Source organism: Talpa occidentalis, unplaced genomic scaffold (genome assembly GCF_014898055.3).
Source record: "Talpa occidentalis isolate TD23 unplaced genomic scaffold, MPIMG_talOcc4v2.1 talOcc4.10, whole genome shotgun sequence".
NCBI lineage: Eukaryota > Metazoa > Chordata > Mammalia > Eulipotyphla > Talpidae > Talpa > Talpa occidentalis.
The window spans coordinates 74373816-74392374 of record NW_023600993.1 but is presented as its reverse complement, the minus strand read 5'-3'; the positions used below and the strand labels follow the sequence as shown (position 1 = coordinate 74392374).

The 18559-nt window shown below is 38.5% G+C and overlaps 2 protein-coding genes across 6 annotated transcripts in view; both read left to right on the top strand.

Moving 5' to 3' along the window:
• Positions 1–18559, top strand: part of MACROD2 (mono-ADP ribosylhydrolase 2) — a 1913210-nt gene that overhangs the window by 1074084 nt on the left and 820567 nt on the right. The window lies entirely within an intron of this gene.
• On the top strand, positions 10097–11205 carry LOC119232389 (UPF0450 protein C17orf58-like). The gene is given in 2 exon segments (XM_037494401.2): positions 10097–10150; positions 10153–11205. Coding segments are annotated over 2 exon segments (291 nt in total). The 5' UTR covers positions 10097–10134; the 3' UTR covers positions 10428–11205.

The window sequence follows — 18559 nt, the reverse complement described above, 5'->3', positions numbered from 1 at the left end:
AATTGCCTAATTTTGTTCAATGGTAAAAGACTAAGTTGTTTTTATGCAGTGGACTCTGCTACAGTTGTGATTGATGTAAGGTGAGAGCAAATCTGCCCCCTTATTCCCATACACTATTGGCAAAATTGAAAAAAAAAAATGTATTGACTATAGACACAAAATATCTGAAAGCTTTTTTTTATCAGATGTGAGCACTTTCCTTAATTAGAGAAAATTCTGACTTCTCATGAAGAGCATGAATGGGTCAGTGGACTTTGTTTTTTGTTGGTGGGTTTCCCATTTTTCTCTGTTGCCTTTGTTAACACTATATTTCAATCAAGTTACTTATAACCATCAATATCATAATTTTCACTGCTGAAATACTGGGATTCACACCTACCCGTCTCTTGGTTTTGTGCTTTCCCTGTCTGAAGAAAGCAAAATGCAGAATGTAGTCACATTAATTGATAAGTCAATTGGTAATTAAAAGCAGTTAATGTTACCAGAATTACAGTTGAGATTTATTCTAATAATTTATCTAAAATTTAAACTATACTCCAATTTAGCTTACCAGTTTATAACCTAGTCAGTTTTTCATATATATAAAGTCTGAAATTTAAAAATTTCCTTTCTTTGGGATACTATGGCATGTATTCAGGGTTCAGCCATGAAAGCAAAACCTCATGAGTATTATCCGGTAAGGGATCCGTTATGAGCCTAAGAACTCACACAATAGCTGGAGAAGTAGGTATGAAAATGTAAAGAGAGAACAATACTGACCATCCTCCAAAACTCTAAATCTGCTTGCTGAATTGGTGTCTACAAACACTAGGAAGCAGGAAGTCAATTAGGGCCAGCTTCTGGAGAGAAACTGCAAAGAGAAGCAACATCTGTGCCTCTGTCCTGAGGCTAGGCCTCGTGGACCTGGTGGTCAGAGGGGATGGCAGCCTATAAGGCCATGGAGCAAGGGGCATCCTGGTTTCTCACTTCCTCCAACCACAACTGTCGGCCTGAAAAGCGCAATGGCCACCGTATCAATTCTTCAAAGTGCACACAGATCCCACAGCATCTGAATCAGACTAGAATGCCGTGAGGGAGAGGATTCTGAAAAACAGAGTTCCACAGTAACCAGGTTGACACAGTACAAACCCCAAATGGCGCCTTTTTGTTAGTTGTCACAAGACAAGATATTTAAAGAGTTAGCAAAGATTATTCACCTTCTCCCAGAGACAAAATTGATGCAGACTAATACAACACTGTCTTTCGAGAATAACACAGAGCTGAATACTCCCTGCCAACTGTTGACTGCTACAGCTTAGGGGAGCAGCAGGGCATAGTTAAACACCTGCCCTATGGTGGAAAGTTTATTCCACAGGGCAGGACACAGTAATAATTTGAGACTGTGTGAGATGTCAGAGAATCTAAAGTCAAAGCAGGCCTCTGATCTGGCAGCCAGGGAGAGAACCAAGAAAGTCCCTGGAAACTGAGTTAGAGAAGGATCCATTTCTCCCAGCACAGCTTAGGTCTGTGCTTTGTTTTTGTGGATAGTACCTAGTTTCTGACCTAGCTTATTGTCCTCATCGCTCCTCATTTTTCCATCACTTTCTCTATTTCTTCCCCTTTGTCTTCCCTCCTCCATAATTACTCCTCTGTCATCTCTCCTCTCCTGCTACATTACTCCTCCATCACCACTCCCTCCATCTTCTGATCTATTTTACTCCATCCATCTCCCCCATGCATCACCCCTTTCCCTCTCCTTCCTACTATCCCTCTCTCTCTATCTCCTTTCCTTTCTGCCTTCCCTTTCTCTCTCTCTCTCCGGCTCTCTCTCTCTCCCTCCCCCCACCTCTTTCTCTCTTCCTGCCGCCCCCACTTTTAGTCTCAGTTACAAGTTACCTCACCCTCTCCAAAGAGACTTTCTCTCAAACTACTTTAATGAACAATGTACTTCTTTCCCTATCCCATTATTCACTCTCACTGCATTTTTTCAGTTTCCTAATAACACTAGCACGATTTGGCATCATGTATTTATTTTCGTGCCTTGCTTATTCCATACACTGTAATGCAAGTTCTCTGACGACTACCATGTTCCTTCATTCACCAAGGTATGCCCAATACCTTGCGCAGTGCCTGAAACTTTGAAGGTGCTTATGAATTACTTTCTGAATCAATAAATAAGAAGAAAGGAATGAATGCCATCAGATTTTTAAGGCTTCCAGAAAGGAAGTCTTAAATAAAGCTATTTGAATTTAAAATGTTTCCCCTAAAATACCTAAGCTGAAATATCTTTTAATTTTTCAGATCAAATGTAGGCGATATGGAGGCATTCAAAAGAAAGTTATTGCAAAGCTTCTATAAGACAGTGCTTTAGTTAGTGAGTATCTCCACATGGGTACAATAGTGGAGGAAAAGGCAAAACAGGCAAGGTTATTCAGCCTCATTCAGATATTGTGATAGAGAAGAACAGTCAGGTGTGGGTTAAATTTCAGTAATAGGGAGACAGGGAATAGCAAATTGAGGAAGGAATGTTAAGATTTAACAAAGGGGGAGAATCAGGTCACCTTTACACAAAGGGTAACCTTGACATGAAAAGGTTGTGAAGTATTTGAAGATTAATTATTTAAGGACAGATGATAATATAGGCGATTTATTTTTTTAAAGATTTATTTTTTATTTATACAATAGCTTGGGTACAGGCCAGAAGCATGGGAGGAAGAGAGTTTCACCAGAGACAGAGTGGGGAGCAGAACAGGCAGACAGACAGAAAGCACTGCTGAGGGGAGCAGCGAGCGTGACAGCAGAGGTCTGCCACGCCAAGTGGGAATCTCCCTGGCCACCAGCAGGGAATTGAACCCGCGCTGCGGAGGCTGAGGGCAGTTTCACAGTGCTGTGTTCAACCCACTGCACCACCGGGGAGGCAATTTATTAGCAATCTGCCAATACAGCCTCTACAAAAATATAAACAACAAATAACTGGGTAAGCACTGCATTTTATATATATATATATACACACACACACATATATATATGTGTATATATATATTTAGTTTACTAATATTTCTACTATTTATAAATGAAAATGTTTGAAATGTTCCAATCATGTTATACATAAATCTCAACATTTCAGTGACATGAAAAACATACAAAATGAACAGAACCTTTAAGAATCTTAATTAAATACATATGCCTATATAAACTGAAGAATCTTGTGAGACTGAGAGAGAGAAGATATTTATTTTACTTTTGGGGAGAAAAACATTTCCAAATGTAATCTATATTAAGTCTGAAAATTAGTTTAATCTTTCACTCATAAACATCCTCCATTATCATAAAACCTGAATTCATCATATATGTGATATATGATTTTGTACATTAATTTCACATACTCTATTACAGGTTTATATTATGCTTTCTTGAAAATATTTCTTTTGATTTTTTTCCCTCAATGAAGAAGTGAGACTTTATTCAGTACATTGGCTAAACATACTTATGTAACTAAAAAGAAGTCCAAAATGGTCCTCTATTTCAGCCCAAGGGAGCACATTCACTATAAGATCAAAGTGAAAGAATGTTTTTTGTCTGCTCCTAATTGGGAGTGAGTTGTTGCCTTACCCACTTTGGCAAGTCCAGGGAAGGTATTATTGTAGAGAAAGAGGCCTCAATCTCTGAATGCCAATGCAAAGGACTTCATCACATTACTCTTGTCCTATGCAGCACAGAGAATCCTTTCCATTAAAGAGAATTCTGGAAACTGGCTGAATTTCAAGCTGTGTTTTAATTCAACTTTTTGGCAGATAGCATTAAAAAGAAGCCAAGGGTCATAGCTCAATAATTGGGTATGAATATAGTCAGTGCACTGGGCCTCAGATTCAGTCAGGCAGAACCAATTTTTAGCTTGATGATATCACGGTTGCATGTTTTTAATTGAAACACTCATAAGGAGTTCTAACATAATCCAAGTATTACTCTATTATTTTTCCCCTCATAAACTCAAGGTACCAGTTAATGGCGTTCAATGAAATGTTGCATCGTTGACTTTATCTTTCTTACCTCAAGTCCCCTGGAGCATAAAGTGGGCATAAAATATTTTATCCCTCAATTTAAAAAAACATCTGATTCTTTAAGCTTCTCATCAGTAATAGAAGAAATTTGCAAGTCTAATATGAGTGCAACATATCACTGAAAATTTACTTCATTTCCCAAACCATATATACACAAACTTTTTAAATCATCTAAATAATAATTTCCCTAATTCTTGTTCTGCATTTAAATGATGCCATTTTGGAATATGTAGATCATTAAATAAAATGAAAAAAAAATCTTTGTTACACTTGAATGCAATGTCTCCTTTTAAACAATATAAAATCCTTGAATTTATGACTCCTTCATATCTGTTCTCCTTTCTTCAACTTGTATTAAAATATTACTTGTAGTCTTTATAATTTAGAAGAATTTTAAATTTAGATGAGAATCTAGCACAGATTTATAAAAAGTAAAACATATGGGCATAAAAGGCACTCATTGGAAGCTTTGGAAATGAATATAGGAGTATAGGAGCCATGGATAATCATTCTGCCGTATAGGTCTCTTGTATAATTATACTACTTAAAAGATTTAATTGCTGAATGCTAAAAGGCAGACTTAGTCATATAGACTTAGCAATTGGAAAACTGATGAATCCTAAATATCACTGTGAACCTGACATTATGGGAATGAAATTACAGAAATTTTAGAGAGAAAATTCAAGTGATGAGATAGTAAGTAATTTGAAAATTTTCATTTTTGTTTTGTATAACATTTGAATTTGGGGGAGATACCATATTATTCTAGGAAGTTCAATCTATACTTGACTGAGTTGACTTCCTTCCTTTCTCCCTACCTTTTAAGGAATAGGGGTGGAAAAGGGAAAGCAAAGATTGTCAGTATGTATGCATTTGTTTTAAACCTTTGCACCCTGACTTTCCAAATTGAAAAATACAAATCTGCCACTCTGTGGTAACGCATGTCAGAGCTGCTGCTGAAAGCTTGTCTTTGACTTATTCATTCACACTGAATCTAAATTTATTTTAGATCATATCCTGACAGGAAATGTGAGCTTGAACTCTGCATTTTTCTATCTTCATAGTAATCTGCCTCACTGTATGTTCAGGGTTTCACTAATGAAGGTGACATTTGCTGGTAAATAAGTAAAATTAATCCACCTCTACAATTTATATCCTTGTTATAGAAAGAATGAACAGAACCAGCAGCACAGTAATTTTTTTTTCTCTTGTTCCTATTTCTTCAACTCAGTAACTTTTGATCAAAATTAATTAATTAATTAATTAATTTGTGGCACCCTGGAGCAAACTGCAGTCACAACTATTATGTAAGATTCTAGAAATTAAAGATAGAACGGGGTTTCTGTCCTTTAGTCTCCCTAGCAGCCCATCATTTCCTGGTGTAATGAGAAAGACAGACATGTATTTTCCTTGCTTTGAACCACAAGTGAAAAGGAAGCTTTGGTTGAAGTTCTGCGCTATAGTTGTGACATCCCCGTGTGGGTGCACAAATTAGAACTCATGCCACTAGAATGCCAAGAACATAATTCCATTTAGTGTAAGAAAAATATGAGAATAAATGTAGTCCCTCAGATAACTTCAAAACCCAAGCAGCAATTGTGACTTCCTGGCTGGACCCAGGAATTGAATGATATTATCAGGTCCTTTAGTTCTTTCTCTCTTTCCTTCACTTGACATTGTGCTCCCTGATGTCCCAAGCAGATGCTTTTCAATTGACAGCAAAGATGCCTACACCAATCCAGCCTAAATTAACCATGGTAATGGCTACCATTCCATTAGTGGGCTTGACATTCTTCTACACATTTCACAGGCATTATCTCATTTAATCATCACAACCACTCTATGATTCTATGTAATTTGCCCAAGGACACAAATCATAAAGAATAAAACTGGACTTGATTAGCCAGTTTGGCTCTAGCACCCATGCATTTAACCACTACTGTAAGTTGCTGCTATAGTGCTCGAGATCTCAGGAAGAAGACGCCTTCTCTCTTGTAAAATCTATATCAAACATGAAAGTGTGCTCTGATAATTCTACTTGAATTTCTGCCTAACTTGCACCAGTTTCAGTGTCCAGGAGGAGCCAACAAATGTTCTACAAATCCCACATAGCAGAGTAAGGGGGACTACATGACATCCAGTCATAAAAGTTGGGAAGGTATAGTTTGAGAAGGGAAAATGTACATGGTTAAATGAAAAGTGACAAATGACCACTAGAGGGCCTCCCTGGTGGCACAAGGGGTTAATATGCATTCTATGAAGCTCTCCGCAGTCATTGCAGCATGAGTTCGATCTCTGGCCAGGGAGTTACCCACATGGCGCAGCAGACCTCTCCTGACTCGCCCGCTGCTCCTCTCAGCAGTGTATTTCAGTCAATCTGCCTGTTCTGTTCCCCACTGTCTCTGGTGAATGCTCTCCCCCTTTCCCCTGCACCTCTAGCCTGTACCCCAGTTCTTGTATGCATAAATAAACCTTTAAAAACAAAAACAAAAGCAAATGACCACTAGAGAAAGCCAAGCTTCCAATTTGCTAGAATGTTTCTAGAATTGCAACACTCAGTATTGAAAGCAGTACCTCTGTGTGAGTCCACTTTTCCATGACTTTTTTCTGCCTTGTAGTAACAGATAGTGACTACAGTCTGGTGGCCCTGTCACCTTCTCGCTTATGGAAAGCTGAACAGCTGAAGAGAATGAATGAGAAAACAGAATCAAAATGGTAGTTTATTAGACAATCGTGTTTGTCTCTGAACAGGTAGTATTTAATCAGTAACACCATGTCCGCTTCCACCTTACTTTTATCCTGCCTCATCTTTCCCAACTATCTTGTCTTCTGTTTCATTCTCTCCTTGATTAATATGATGGTGACCCTGATATAAACATATATAGAAATATACCAGTTTGTGCACTTAAAATTTATGCAATTGCCATTAACTGCATATTTTATGGCACCTTAATTTTTTTTAATTGACAAATACAAAACAATGTACCTGTGCAAGACAAACAAGATAATCTAATAAATTACCCTAAAGTCTCCCTGGGTTGCCTAGCGACAAGCTGCATGGAACCAATGCCCTCTGCACCCAGGAGGAGTGCCTGCACCTGAGCCCAACTTTCACAAATCACCAGATGCTATCAGCTGGCACTCAAACTATTTTTCGCTCAACTCCAGATTTTTTACCCTGCATAAAGGACTCCTCTCTGCTCATCAACAAAACGGGGTGTTTTAGGGCCTCTTTTCTAAAACAGCCTGGAGTGTACCTACTTGACTCTTGAAGGGATTCTGGTAGCTAGGTAATATTTGCTAAATACTGCCAGGTTGTTCTTCAAAGACACCTGGACTTTCTTGCATTTTATTATTACTGGATACTAAAGATTACCAGATAGGGTGTGGTTTACTGAAACCAAATAAAATGCTAAAACGGCTGTTGACTACAGGGATCCTGGAAATTTTTTGTTTTGTTTTGTTTTGTTTTGAACCTATGGTGAATGAATGAATTAGTAAAAATTTAGATGGGTTTTGGTCCAAGGTAGCTGTAAGATTTGTGTATCCAGGCAGATTATACTGCAGAATTTAAACTTCTGTCTGGTAAACCAGGGATAAATATAAAAGTGATATTATAATACACAGTACTTTAGAATTTTAGAAATTAATTCATCTGTCGTTCACTGTATTTTCGAGTTCCTCAAACATACCATGATTTATCATGTCACCAGGAAGTTACACATGCTTTATTCTCTCCTGGAATATCTATCTCCCTGTACCTAATTACTTAGCTTAACCAGTTTGTGTCTCCTCTAAAAAATTATCTGGTATGCTTCTCAAATCAGGTCTAGATATATGCTCCTCCTGGTCATAGACCCAGTCATACTGCTGTACAATAATCATTTTATATGTTTTTTCTATACTAGGGTAAAAGTATGTTCAGGGCATCATCGGTTCTACTCTAAGATCTGTGCTCCTCTCCATGCACCCCCAGTACCAACACTGTCTTTGGCCTTGCTCCTCTTTGGCCTTTACTCCCATCAGGAGAAAGCTTTATCCACACTGTTCAAGATTATTGTGGAAGTGAATGGAGCACAGGAATCATGGATATGTTGAGCAACCCCTGCAGACAGACAATAAGGAGGGACAAACCAGTTAGATTGATTACCTCTACAAATGAATGATACCAGTGTAAAAACACCCCTGTTGGAGCTCACTGGCTGCACCAGGAGGGAAAGAACAGTGTTGACTAACTCTCCAGTGGGATGTGTTGCTTTTCTTCCAAGTATGCAAAACCTTAGTATGTTTTCCCAAGGTTCAGCTGGGAGCTATAGTTACCACTGGTTCCATATAATCAATAAACATGTAGACATACCTGTTTCCATTGAGTACAAAACACCCTTAGCTATAAATCCAAGAATAGTAGCACTGATTATTGACAGATTTGGTATGACTATTTGTGAGAATTGTATGAGCTTTTGAGCATTTATTTAAGGAATATTTTTCTTCAAAATTGCATTAACTGTAAGACTCATGTATATTTATAACGAGTTTAATTTTTTTGACCACCTCATTCATTGGTCATAAGTTACAAACTTCTAGTTATATGATAAATAAATATTTGAGTTATAATGCACAGCATTATGCCTACAATTAGCAATATTGTGTTGTATATTTAAAAATAACTAAGAGGGCCTCCCCGGTGGCACAGCGGTTGAGCGCTGGGTTGCGAAGCTGCCCGCAGCCTCTGCAGCGCCTGTTCAATCCCCAGCTGCTCCCAAGCCACTGGAGGAGGGTCCCGCATGGCGCGCAGACCTCTCCTGCCGCCCGCTGCTCCCCTCAGCAGTGTACTTCTGTCCTTCTGCCTGCTCTGCTCCCCGCTCTGGTTCTGGTGAATTCTCTCACCCTCGTGTGCTCCTGACTGTACCCAGTGCTTGTATAAATAAATAAATAAATAAACAAACAAAAAAATAAATAAACAAACAAACAAATAAATAAACAAACAAATAAATAAATAAGAGACTATATCTTGAAAGTTCTCATAAAGAAAAATATATTTGTAACTGTGAAATAATAAATATTAACAAAACTTAGAGTGGTAATTATTTCCCAATATATACATACATCAAATCATTGTGTTATATGCCTTAACTTTATACCCTATTACATGAAAATTATATTTCTTTTTTTTTTTTAAAGATTGATTTATTTTATTTTATGCAAGCACTGGGTACAGTCAGAAGCGCGGAGGGTGAGAGAATTCACCAGAGTCAGAGCAGGGAGCAGAGCAGGCAGAAGGACCGAAGTACACTGCTGAGGGGAGCAGCGGGCGGCAGGAGAGGTCTGTGCACCATGTGGAAGCCTCCTCTGGTGGCCGGGGAGCAGCCGGGGATCGAACCGGCGCCGCAGAGGCCGCGGGCAGCTTCGCAACCCAGCACTCAACCGCTGCGCCACCAGGGAGGCCCTGAAAATTATAATTCAATAAGACTGGAGTTTGATTGTTTAACTCATGATGTATTTAAGGAGTCAATTAAATGTGAACATATGAAAGTAGGCTGGTTTAATATTTTATTAAAAACATAAGGTTTGAGGGCCTCCCCTGGTGGTGCAGCTGTTGAGCGCTGGGCTGTGAAGCTGTCCACAGCCTCTACAGTGCAGGTTCGATACTGGTTGGCTGGCGAGGGTCCCACATGATGTGGCAGACCTCTCCTGCCATGCTCGCTGCTCCCCTCAGCAGTGTATTTCGTCAGTCTGCCTATTCTGTTTCCTGCTCTGGCTCTGGTGAATTCTCTCACCTTCCTGCGCTTCTGACTATACCCAGTGCTTATATAAATAAATAAATAAATCTTTAAAAAATATAATAATAGAACCGGCCGCGCGCCGCCGCACCGCCCCCGGGGCCCGCGCCCGACGCGCCGCGCCTCGGGCCTCCGCGGAGGAACGCGGGCCCCGGCGCCGAGCCCTGCGCGTGCGCCTGCGGGGCGGACCTGGACGAGCGCGAGGCCTACTGCGCCAGCGAGTTCGCCGTGAACGGGATCGTGCACGACGTGGACACGCTGGGCGCGGGCGTCCGCCTGGTGACGCTGCTGCTGCCCGGGACGGGCTGTACAAGATGAGCCGCCTGTACGTCGCCCCGATGGCTTCTTCCTCCGCGTCCACCTGCTGGCCCTGGACGCCGCCGCCTGCGGCCGCCCGTGCCCGGAGCTGAAACCCGGCAGCAGGTACATCGTGATGGGGCACATCTACCATAAGAGACGGCAGCTCCCGACCTCTCTACTCCAGGTCCTGAGAGGCCGCCTTCGACCGGGAGATGGACTGCTGAGGAGCAGCAGCAGCTACGTGAAGAGATTTAACAGAAAAAGGGATGGGCAAGTTCAAAGTGCAGTTCACACCCAATGCATTTGACACCTGCCGTCCTGGCATTTTTGGATCATCGGAGACTTGGAATTCAGCTACAAAAAAGGAAGGTCTATTATGGCGTAATGGGGTTTCCCGTTAGAATAGGGCACACAGCGCCTTTGTGAACTCATTGCATAGTTAGTGCCATCTCTAACCTTGACGTCACCTTCTTCCTTACCAAATGGTTCTTAAATCGTGTGCTTCTGAGCTCTGGCGGTGCCTTATGCACATGGTTCAGATAACTGACCTGTCCAGTTAACAGATCACTGCTTCATGTTGTTTATTTTTAATTATTTTAATTTAAATACATTCTTCAGTAGAAATAGTTCACAAAACATTTCCTTGATTTAAAATATACAACTTTGAATAGTCTATATCACGTATCAAACCAAATTTATACTCAAAGCATCACATTTAAAATTCTGTACATATTGTTAAGTACACTAGGCAAAGACATGTATGAAATGTCATTTAGAGCAAACACTAGGGTCAGTGCCCAAGACAAGTATTAAAGTTTTACACTTAATGGACTTCATTCAAGCAAAATATTCAAACAGGTGTTCCTGCTGCACCAAAATGTAAGATAGTATTTCTTCTTGCTTTCCTGTCCTAAAAACTTACTTTTTTTTTTTTTTGGTGTGTGTGCGCTGAACTGGAAGCTGTCCCAATGCTGAACATTTTCTGGGTGTATCTGATGTCATCTTTCTATTAAGACCAAGTATCATGTTTGTGTTTGTAAAGAAGTAAATCATGACTTGAAATCAGAAAAAAAAAATATAATAATAAGGTTTGATTGAATAACGTATGTTCCACTAGCTACATATAGTTGTTATTAAGTCAATACATCAAAATGAATAGCATCATCAAATAGAAAAAAAAAAGTGGTATGTTTTTCCTGGTTACAGTCATCATGTTGTAAATGCAATTTTGTGTTGTGAGTTTTCATTAGCCAGGTCATAAGCATTTTGTAAGTTCCTGTATTGACATTATAATTATTTCATATATGGTAGTGCCATTAATTTGATAGAACATGTTATCCATGTTCTCATTGTTCATTTGGGCGATTTTTTATTGTAATTATATATAATGCAATTAATAGTTTATTTCTAATGATGCCTATTAATCCACATAAAAATACAAAATGTTGGACCTGGGGCGCTGGAATTTCTTAATCCAGATTGATAATACTACAATGTTTATCCAAAGTACTGCACTCTGCTAAGTACTAATAACAGTGTATTGGAGTAGCATATCTATCCTTGTAACTTATATGTTAAAGAATGGATATTTAAAGCCTTTTTTTTTCCTCATGAATCTATGTTATGTTAGATACTCTCTTTTCTAATTCAGAGACTAACAAGTTAGAACTTTTTGGTTGGTTTTGAATAGCATACTTGTATTAATGTACATAGTGTACCATATGTTAGTACGTTCTAGAAATGCTTTCTGATGTCATAAATTTTCACATTCTAGTCTTTGAAACATTCCTATTACCACCATATTAAATTTTCATATATCTCACCATGTCTATCCCTTGACTTTGCCTTTATAACAGTACCAGAATGATTCCTATAGCTCCATAAATGGGAGCTAAATAAATATGCCTCCTCTTGGAAATGATAGGCCTCTGCATTTGCAGTTAATTATGTTCTTGAAAAAGGTTATTTGCCTCCCTTGAGGTTGTGATTTCCAAAATCCAGTAAATGTTCTGCTTAAGATAAATCTCCTTTTCTTGAAAGTCGCTTATTTCTATGAAAAACATAACTTATTTCAAAAGAGGTGGCCCATAGCATACTTCTGGAATACTGACTCTACATCTGCTCTGCCATAAAGTTGAGCAGGATAAAAACCTAAAACCATATTTGTAGAGTAGCAGAACAGATCCTTAAAATGAATAATCTAAACAAGATTTAGCATCTAACTTCTAACACTTCTGCTCTGTTTTGCTTCAGCTATTCTTCCATTTTATAAATGTCTTCCTACAGTAGCAAAACTAAAAATTCATTTAGTTGGGGATAAGAGGGCAAAGTATGAGTAATAAAACCAAATGAGTGTTTGAGTGATAAAGCTACCAGAAAGTACAATGCTGACTCTGATTTCCAGTGTAAGTGATTGTGGAATTGTATCTTAAATTTACAATCTTGTAGCTGTGCAAAGAGGTGGTGGGAAATATGTAAAGTATATGGGTCAGGAAACCAGCTAAGCAAGGTCATAAGCTATGGTACACAGAACTTAATTGATTTCCTGGAGCAGAAGATCCTGAATCCAGGTTTCCCTAATCTTGGCTCATTAGACCATAATGAGGGAAGAATAATTTATATCAACGAGCACAGAAATTTATCTTTCCTGGCACTTAGAGCAAAGTAGCATTATTTATAATTTAGAGACATGCAGGTGTGTTCTTCTAACCCTTTCTTTACATCAAGATTTTAGGAAACTTTCTGTTTTGGTTTGGGAAAAACTAGAGACATTTGGGTTTGTGTAGTATAAAATTCATTTATTCATATAACATTCATTTATTCACTCATTCAGTCAGTCACTCAGAACCTGACATGGAGGGAGATTTAAATCAGTGCTTTATTTTAGAAGTGTCAACTGTAAGGCTATATAACCATGCCTGTATTGTCACTGGAGTAACTTCCATTAAAGTGTGCAGGCAAGTATATGGAGCAACGGGTGCAAAATAAAGTATCATCATGGGCCACAAAGTAAATGAATTATTTTTTTTTTCTCAATGAGAAGTTTTACTTGTAATTGTCATAAAAATTTTAACTACTTTTGTACAAACTACATTGTCACCGCCCATCTCATGCCAACCAATGTCCATAAAGATGCTGTCAGGTAAGGTAAAAGTGTCAGGCTTTTCTGCCCTCCCGTCATTAGGATAGATGACAGATCTGAGGTCCTGAATGCATGCCTGATGGCGGGCACCTGGAGTAGGTTGTGGGCATAGGTAGATGGGATTCCCCTGAGTAAGACTGGGCTTTTAAGGGCAGCATCATGGGGACGCCAGCAGAAGCTGAGAGAAGCAGAGAATCAGAGAGAGAAGCAGAAGCAGAACCACGAGAGAGAACGCGAGAGAAGGCCAGAGAGTCCAGAAAGAGTAAAGACTTGCTGGGGGCTGGGAGGCCTGCCAGCCTCCTGGCCCCCCAGCACCCCTGCCTGCTGTGTACCTGGTAAATCCCAATAAAAGCCTGCAAAAGCCACTGAGGGCTCCAGGACTCTCTTCTCCTTTACCCAGTCTGCTGGATCAGAAAACCTGCCCTGTGCTCCTTCCTGCCATTACAGATGCTTTTCTTGTTTTTTTTTTTTTTTTTCACTTGATTTGACAATGTGGCAAGGGTGCCCAGATCCCAGTACCTCAAAATAGACTAACACCAATTGAGATAGCTAAATGGAAATTAAAAAGAAACAGTGAAATTGGGACTTGTTTTCATTGGGAATCACAGTAATTCTACACTTTCATTCCTCAGCAATTGAAAATTGGATCTCATTTACTGTATCACATCAGATTTTTTTTTGGATTATTTTTCTCCAAACTCCCAAAATTCCAGTATATGCTAAAGTAAAATTATCCTTTTTGGGAAAAAAAAATATTTTATGTGAAAATGATGAGGACAGAAAGCAAAACTACCTGCTATCCATTGGGATGATTGAAACTAATCACTTCATGTTAGTCCTCCAGGTTAACAGATTAGTGGTGTTCCCACTCACCCTTGAACTCTTTTGCTTTATCATTTACAATCCCCTTTCATCTTAAAAAAAATTATTTGCAATGCATGTTTAACTTTTTGTAATACTGATTTGGTCTTGCTTGCTACCTCTGTTTTATGTGCTTTTTTTTTTTTCAAGATTTATTTATTCATGCATATAAGAACTGGGGCACAGGCCAGAGGTGCGGGAGGTAAGAGGATTCACCAGAGACAGAATCGGGAACAGAACAGACAGACTGACTGAAATACACTGCTGAGTGGAGCAGAGGGCTAGACAAGAGAGGTCTGTGGCACCATGTGGGTGGCTCCCTGGCAGGGGATGGAACTTGTGCTGCAGAGGCTGCAGATTGCTTCGTAGTGTGGTGCTTAATCCCTTGCGCCACCAGGGAGGCCCTCTTTTATTTTTAAAGATTTATTTATTTATGCATATAAGAACTGGGGTACAGGCCAGAGGTGTGGGGGGTGAGAGGATTCACCAGAGACAGAGTGGAGAATAGAACAGGCAGATCTACTGAAATATACTGCTGAGGGGAGCAGCGAGTGAGACAGGAGAGGTCTGCTGTGCCATCTGGGTAGCTCCCTGGCCAGGGATCAAACTCATGCTTTAGAGGCTGTGGACAGCTTCACAGGCTGCATCTTAACCCCTTGTGCCACCAGGGAGGCCTGGAAAATATTCTTTCTCAAGCAGCTTCAAAATCCAACTGACCTGTGAATAGTTCCTGATAATATTAATTTCAAACAACCCTGTCCATCCACTCAATGTATGTTTGAAACATACCTACCACTCATATGGTAGACACTGGAGACGAAATGATAGGAGCCGATGTTGTAGGGAAGAGACAGACATTCAAACATATTGACTCATAATATGATCGGTGCTTTAACAGGCTACTAAATACAGGGGGAGCAGAGTCAAAGAAGTGTTCTTTTACTATGTGGAGCTTGACACTTGGTTGATTATTTGTATGTCTTATCTTGTTATTGTTCTACAAGATCCTTGAGAACATAGGTTTTGCCTATTCATCTTTGTAACCTCCCTACTACCAAGCATCTAGTGACTGCCCATAAACATTTGTCAACTTGATGAATGTATGAGTTTCTGATAAGAAGGTTATAAACACAGACTCCTGATTTGAGGAGAAAAAGTTAGTCTTCATCTGCTTTTAAAAGTTTAAGCTTATGGTCCATGATAATAAATCATTATTTTGAATTATTTTCTTTGTTTCCTTAAAATGTATATGTTGACTCTTTCCATGATGTCCAAATAGACTTTCTTCAAAGAATTCACAACATTTAGCCTTAAATTACAGTTTCCTGACTGTGTAACAAGTGTTGATTTCATTTAAGCAACATGCTGTATCATTTATCTGGACTAAAGTGGATCAGATTAGGTTTCAAGGCAATTATGTCATATTCCTGGCTAGTACAGTCATTATTAGCTTAGGAATTGTTTAAAAGAAGTCAGTTTCATATACCTACTGCCTATTATTAAATTTACTATGTAATTTACTTATAAATGCAATAATTCAGATATCCAGATAACAATGTGAAAATTACCTAGGTCCTCCCTCCCTTTTATTATTGAACATTTTCAGTAGAGGCAAAAGAAATCTCAGTTTCTAAACTATGGACCAGATGCCATTCTCATGTTTTGTTCAGCATCGACAATCTGTTGTTTGCTAAATGAGTCTTGTTCTGACACCAATACAAGAAGGAAATGAGTTTCCACCATTTACCATTAAGTTTCAAAGTGGCCATTCAACTTCTGTTGGAAATTTGTTGGAGAAAAAGTTTAGGAATGTGGTATCATATATCACTCACTCACAAGAAATGACTCCTTGTTTGCCAGACTAGGAATGAAACTTGGAACTATTTGTATCAGCAAAAGACTGGAGTGTATGTGTGTTTTTGCAGATGGATAGAAAATGAACATAAACCAAGAACAATTAAGTCTTTGCCCAGAGATCTCCCTTTGTGCTAAGCATTGAGTGAAAGCACCTTTTTATCTGCAGCCCCCTGGAACTTTTTCTATTTGGTCTATGCCTTGGTGATATATTTTTTCACAATTTTTCAGGGACTGCTTTGTGTATATGATTCTTTATCCAAATGTACAAGTTTCTAGTGCCATTTGTTCTTTCCTTCCTCCACTATAGTTGCTGCAGACACAGCCAGCAAACACAGACTAATGCATACACGCTCTATGCATTTGTATTTTTGCACTTACTCTTCAATTATCAGATTCTAGACAACTATGCTCTCCGGTGATCTGAACTCTCCTTTCTTCTTTTACAGAATATTTTAAAATCTCAACATATGTGGATCTTGTCTTCCTAATTAAATGTTAATCTTCCCAGAAAAGGAACTATGCACTGTATTTCTTCTGGTCTTAGTAAAACAACAAGTGAATGGGAGGTGATAAATAAGTATTTGTTGGTGGCAGTGTGCCCACATATCCAAAATGGCAAATGTGTGAATGATTTACCAGGGTTTGGTAGTCTAGGACCCAGGCTTAGAAATCAGAGATGTATGAAATGCAAGAGGAAACCAAATTATCTTTATTATTCACTAATTTCTAGCTGAAGGTTAGTTTGTTTTTCATGATGCATGTAGGCCTCAAATCCCAAAAGTCACAGCAGTGCCAGAAACTTGGCCACGCATAAAAATCACAAATATTTTCACATCATGTTGCACTTGTTAGAGGTATCTCAAAAATTTCATTTATAGTTATCATAGCTCCAAAATTACCTTAGATATTAAGAGGTCAATTGGATTTTGTTATATGTTATTCACTAATACCTGCATATTACTATTTCACAAACATTTAAAATATATATTTTTATTTTCAGAAGTACATTCAATATAACTAGTTTCTTTTGTAATCCTATGTATTTCATTTTATTCACTTGAAAACATTACTATATGAAGTGTTCAGAGTTACACAAGACTGCCAAAGGAGCTAGAGCCATGGATAAATGAGACCCCTACTTTAGAACTAAATGAGCTGGCGGAAAGCTGCTTTGGGGTCCAGTGCACTAGGTTTTGAATCCTGTAGTATGTGACTTTCCAATATTGCCTCTCTGGGCAATATCTGATGATACGAGATCTTTTCCAATGGTGAATTCTGTAATACTTATAATTAGGCAGATTAAAACATGCTTTATGCCAGAGGCAATAAAGCACTCAAACTTACCAAAAAAGTAGAAGAGACTCGCAGTCTGAATCATCTTTTAAATAGTTTAAATAAATCCTCGACTAATAGATCTGTTGTGGATGAACTAGAATTGGTCAGGGAGAAATAAGTATTTGTGCATAGCTTGCATTTATTGCTATTAAACAATGAGACCGTTCTACTCACCACAACATTCTATTTGGGAACATTTCAAATGGACCATATAGTGAATCACAATGATAACCAGCAGCCCTTACAGGACATTCAGTCTAGTTGGGGAAGGAATTAGCCATACATTCCTTTAGTGCTTTTGATTAATCTCTGATGATGTTTCTGAAAAGGAGCATTAAAAACTGAGACCTCTGGAGACAGACATGTTGTAATTATTTTTACAAATACTTAGCATTTTTATCCATCATCATTAATTACATTTCTCCTTTAAGGGTTTACCATAATCTCTGAGCCTGAAATTTGTTCATTTGTTTCATAATTACCCATGAGTAAGCAGTTTGTTCTGTGTTTTCAGAAATTGGTTGTTCAATATTTGGTTTGTATTTTTATTATTGTATCACAAGGGAGATTGAAAAAAAAACTTTCCCCCTTTCCTTTTGATTCTTCTAATTACCTTAATTACCCTAGACTCTCATCCCACCAAAGCCCACAGCACTATTATAATGGATGCTTTCAAAAGCTCAATAGGATTTTTATAAAACTCAGCATGTCAAGGAAAAGAAAATTCAGTAATAGAACTGAGGTTTTGATTGGATTTTGGACACATTTTTGCATAAAGTCTTCACTTTGTTGAATGAGCTACCCCAGTCTGATTCAACTAAGCTCTCTAGACAAAAAACAGAAGGTCTTTTGCAAGATACTGAAATCTAAATCCCATCCAAATCAGTTGATCCTAATAGGTTAACATGCTAACCATGCTATGTGAGTCTGAATAAACAGGGGTTCAAATATATACCTTTTTGGATATTTTTATTCTAGAGAGAGCAGAGGTCACCCCTAGGCACTCTAAACATTAAGTTAAAGGAAGGAATGACCTCTTTATCAAACTCCATAGTGACTCTATATCAAAACGTATCCCACCCTACCTCATACTGAAAAGAATCAATGTTAAAAAAAAAAAATAGTAAAGCAGACCAAAATGGAAAACATCTACTTCGTGCTCAAATAATAATAATAATAATATAGAAAATATCCAAAAAGGTATATATATATATATATATATATTTAAGATTTATTTATGCATG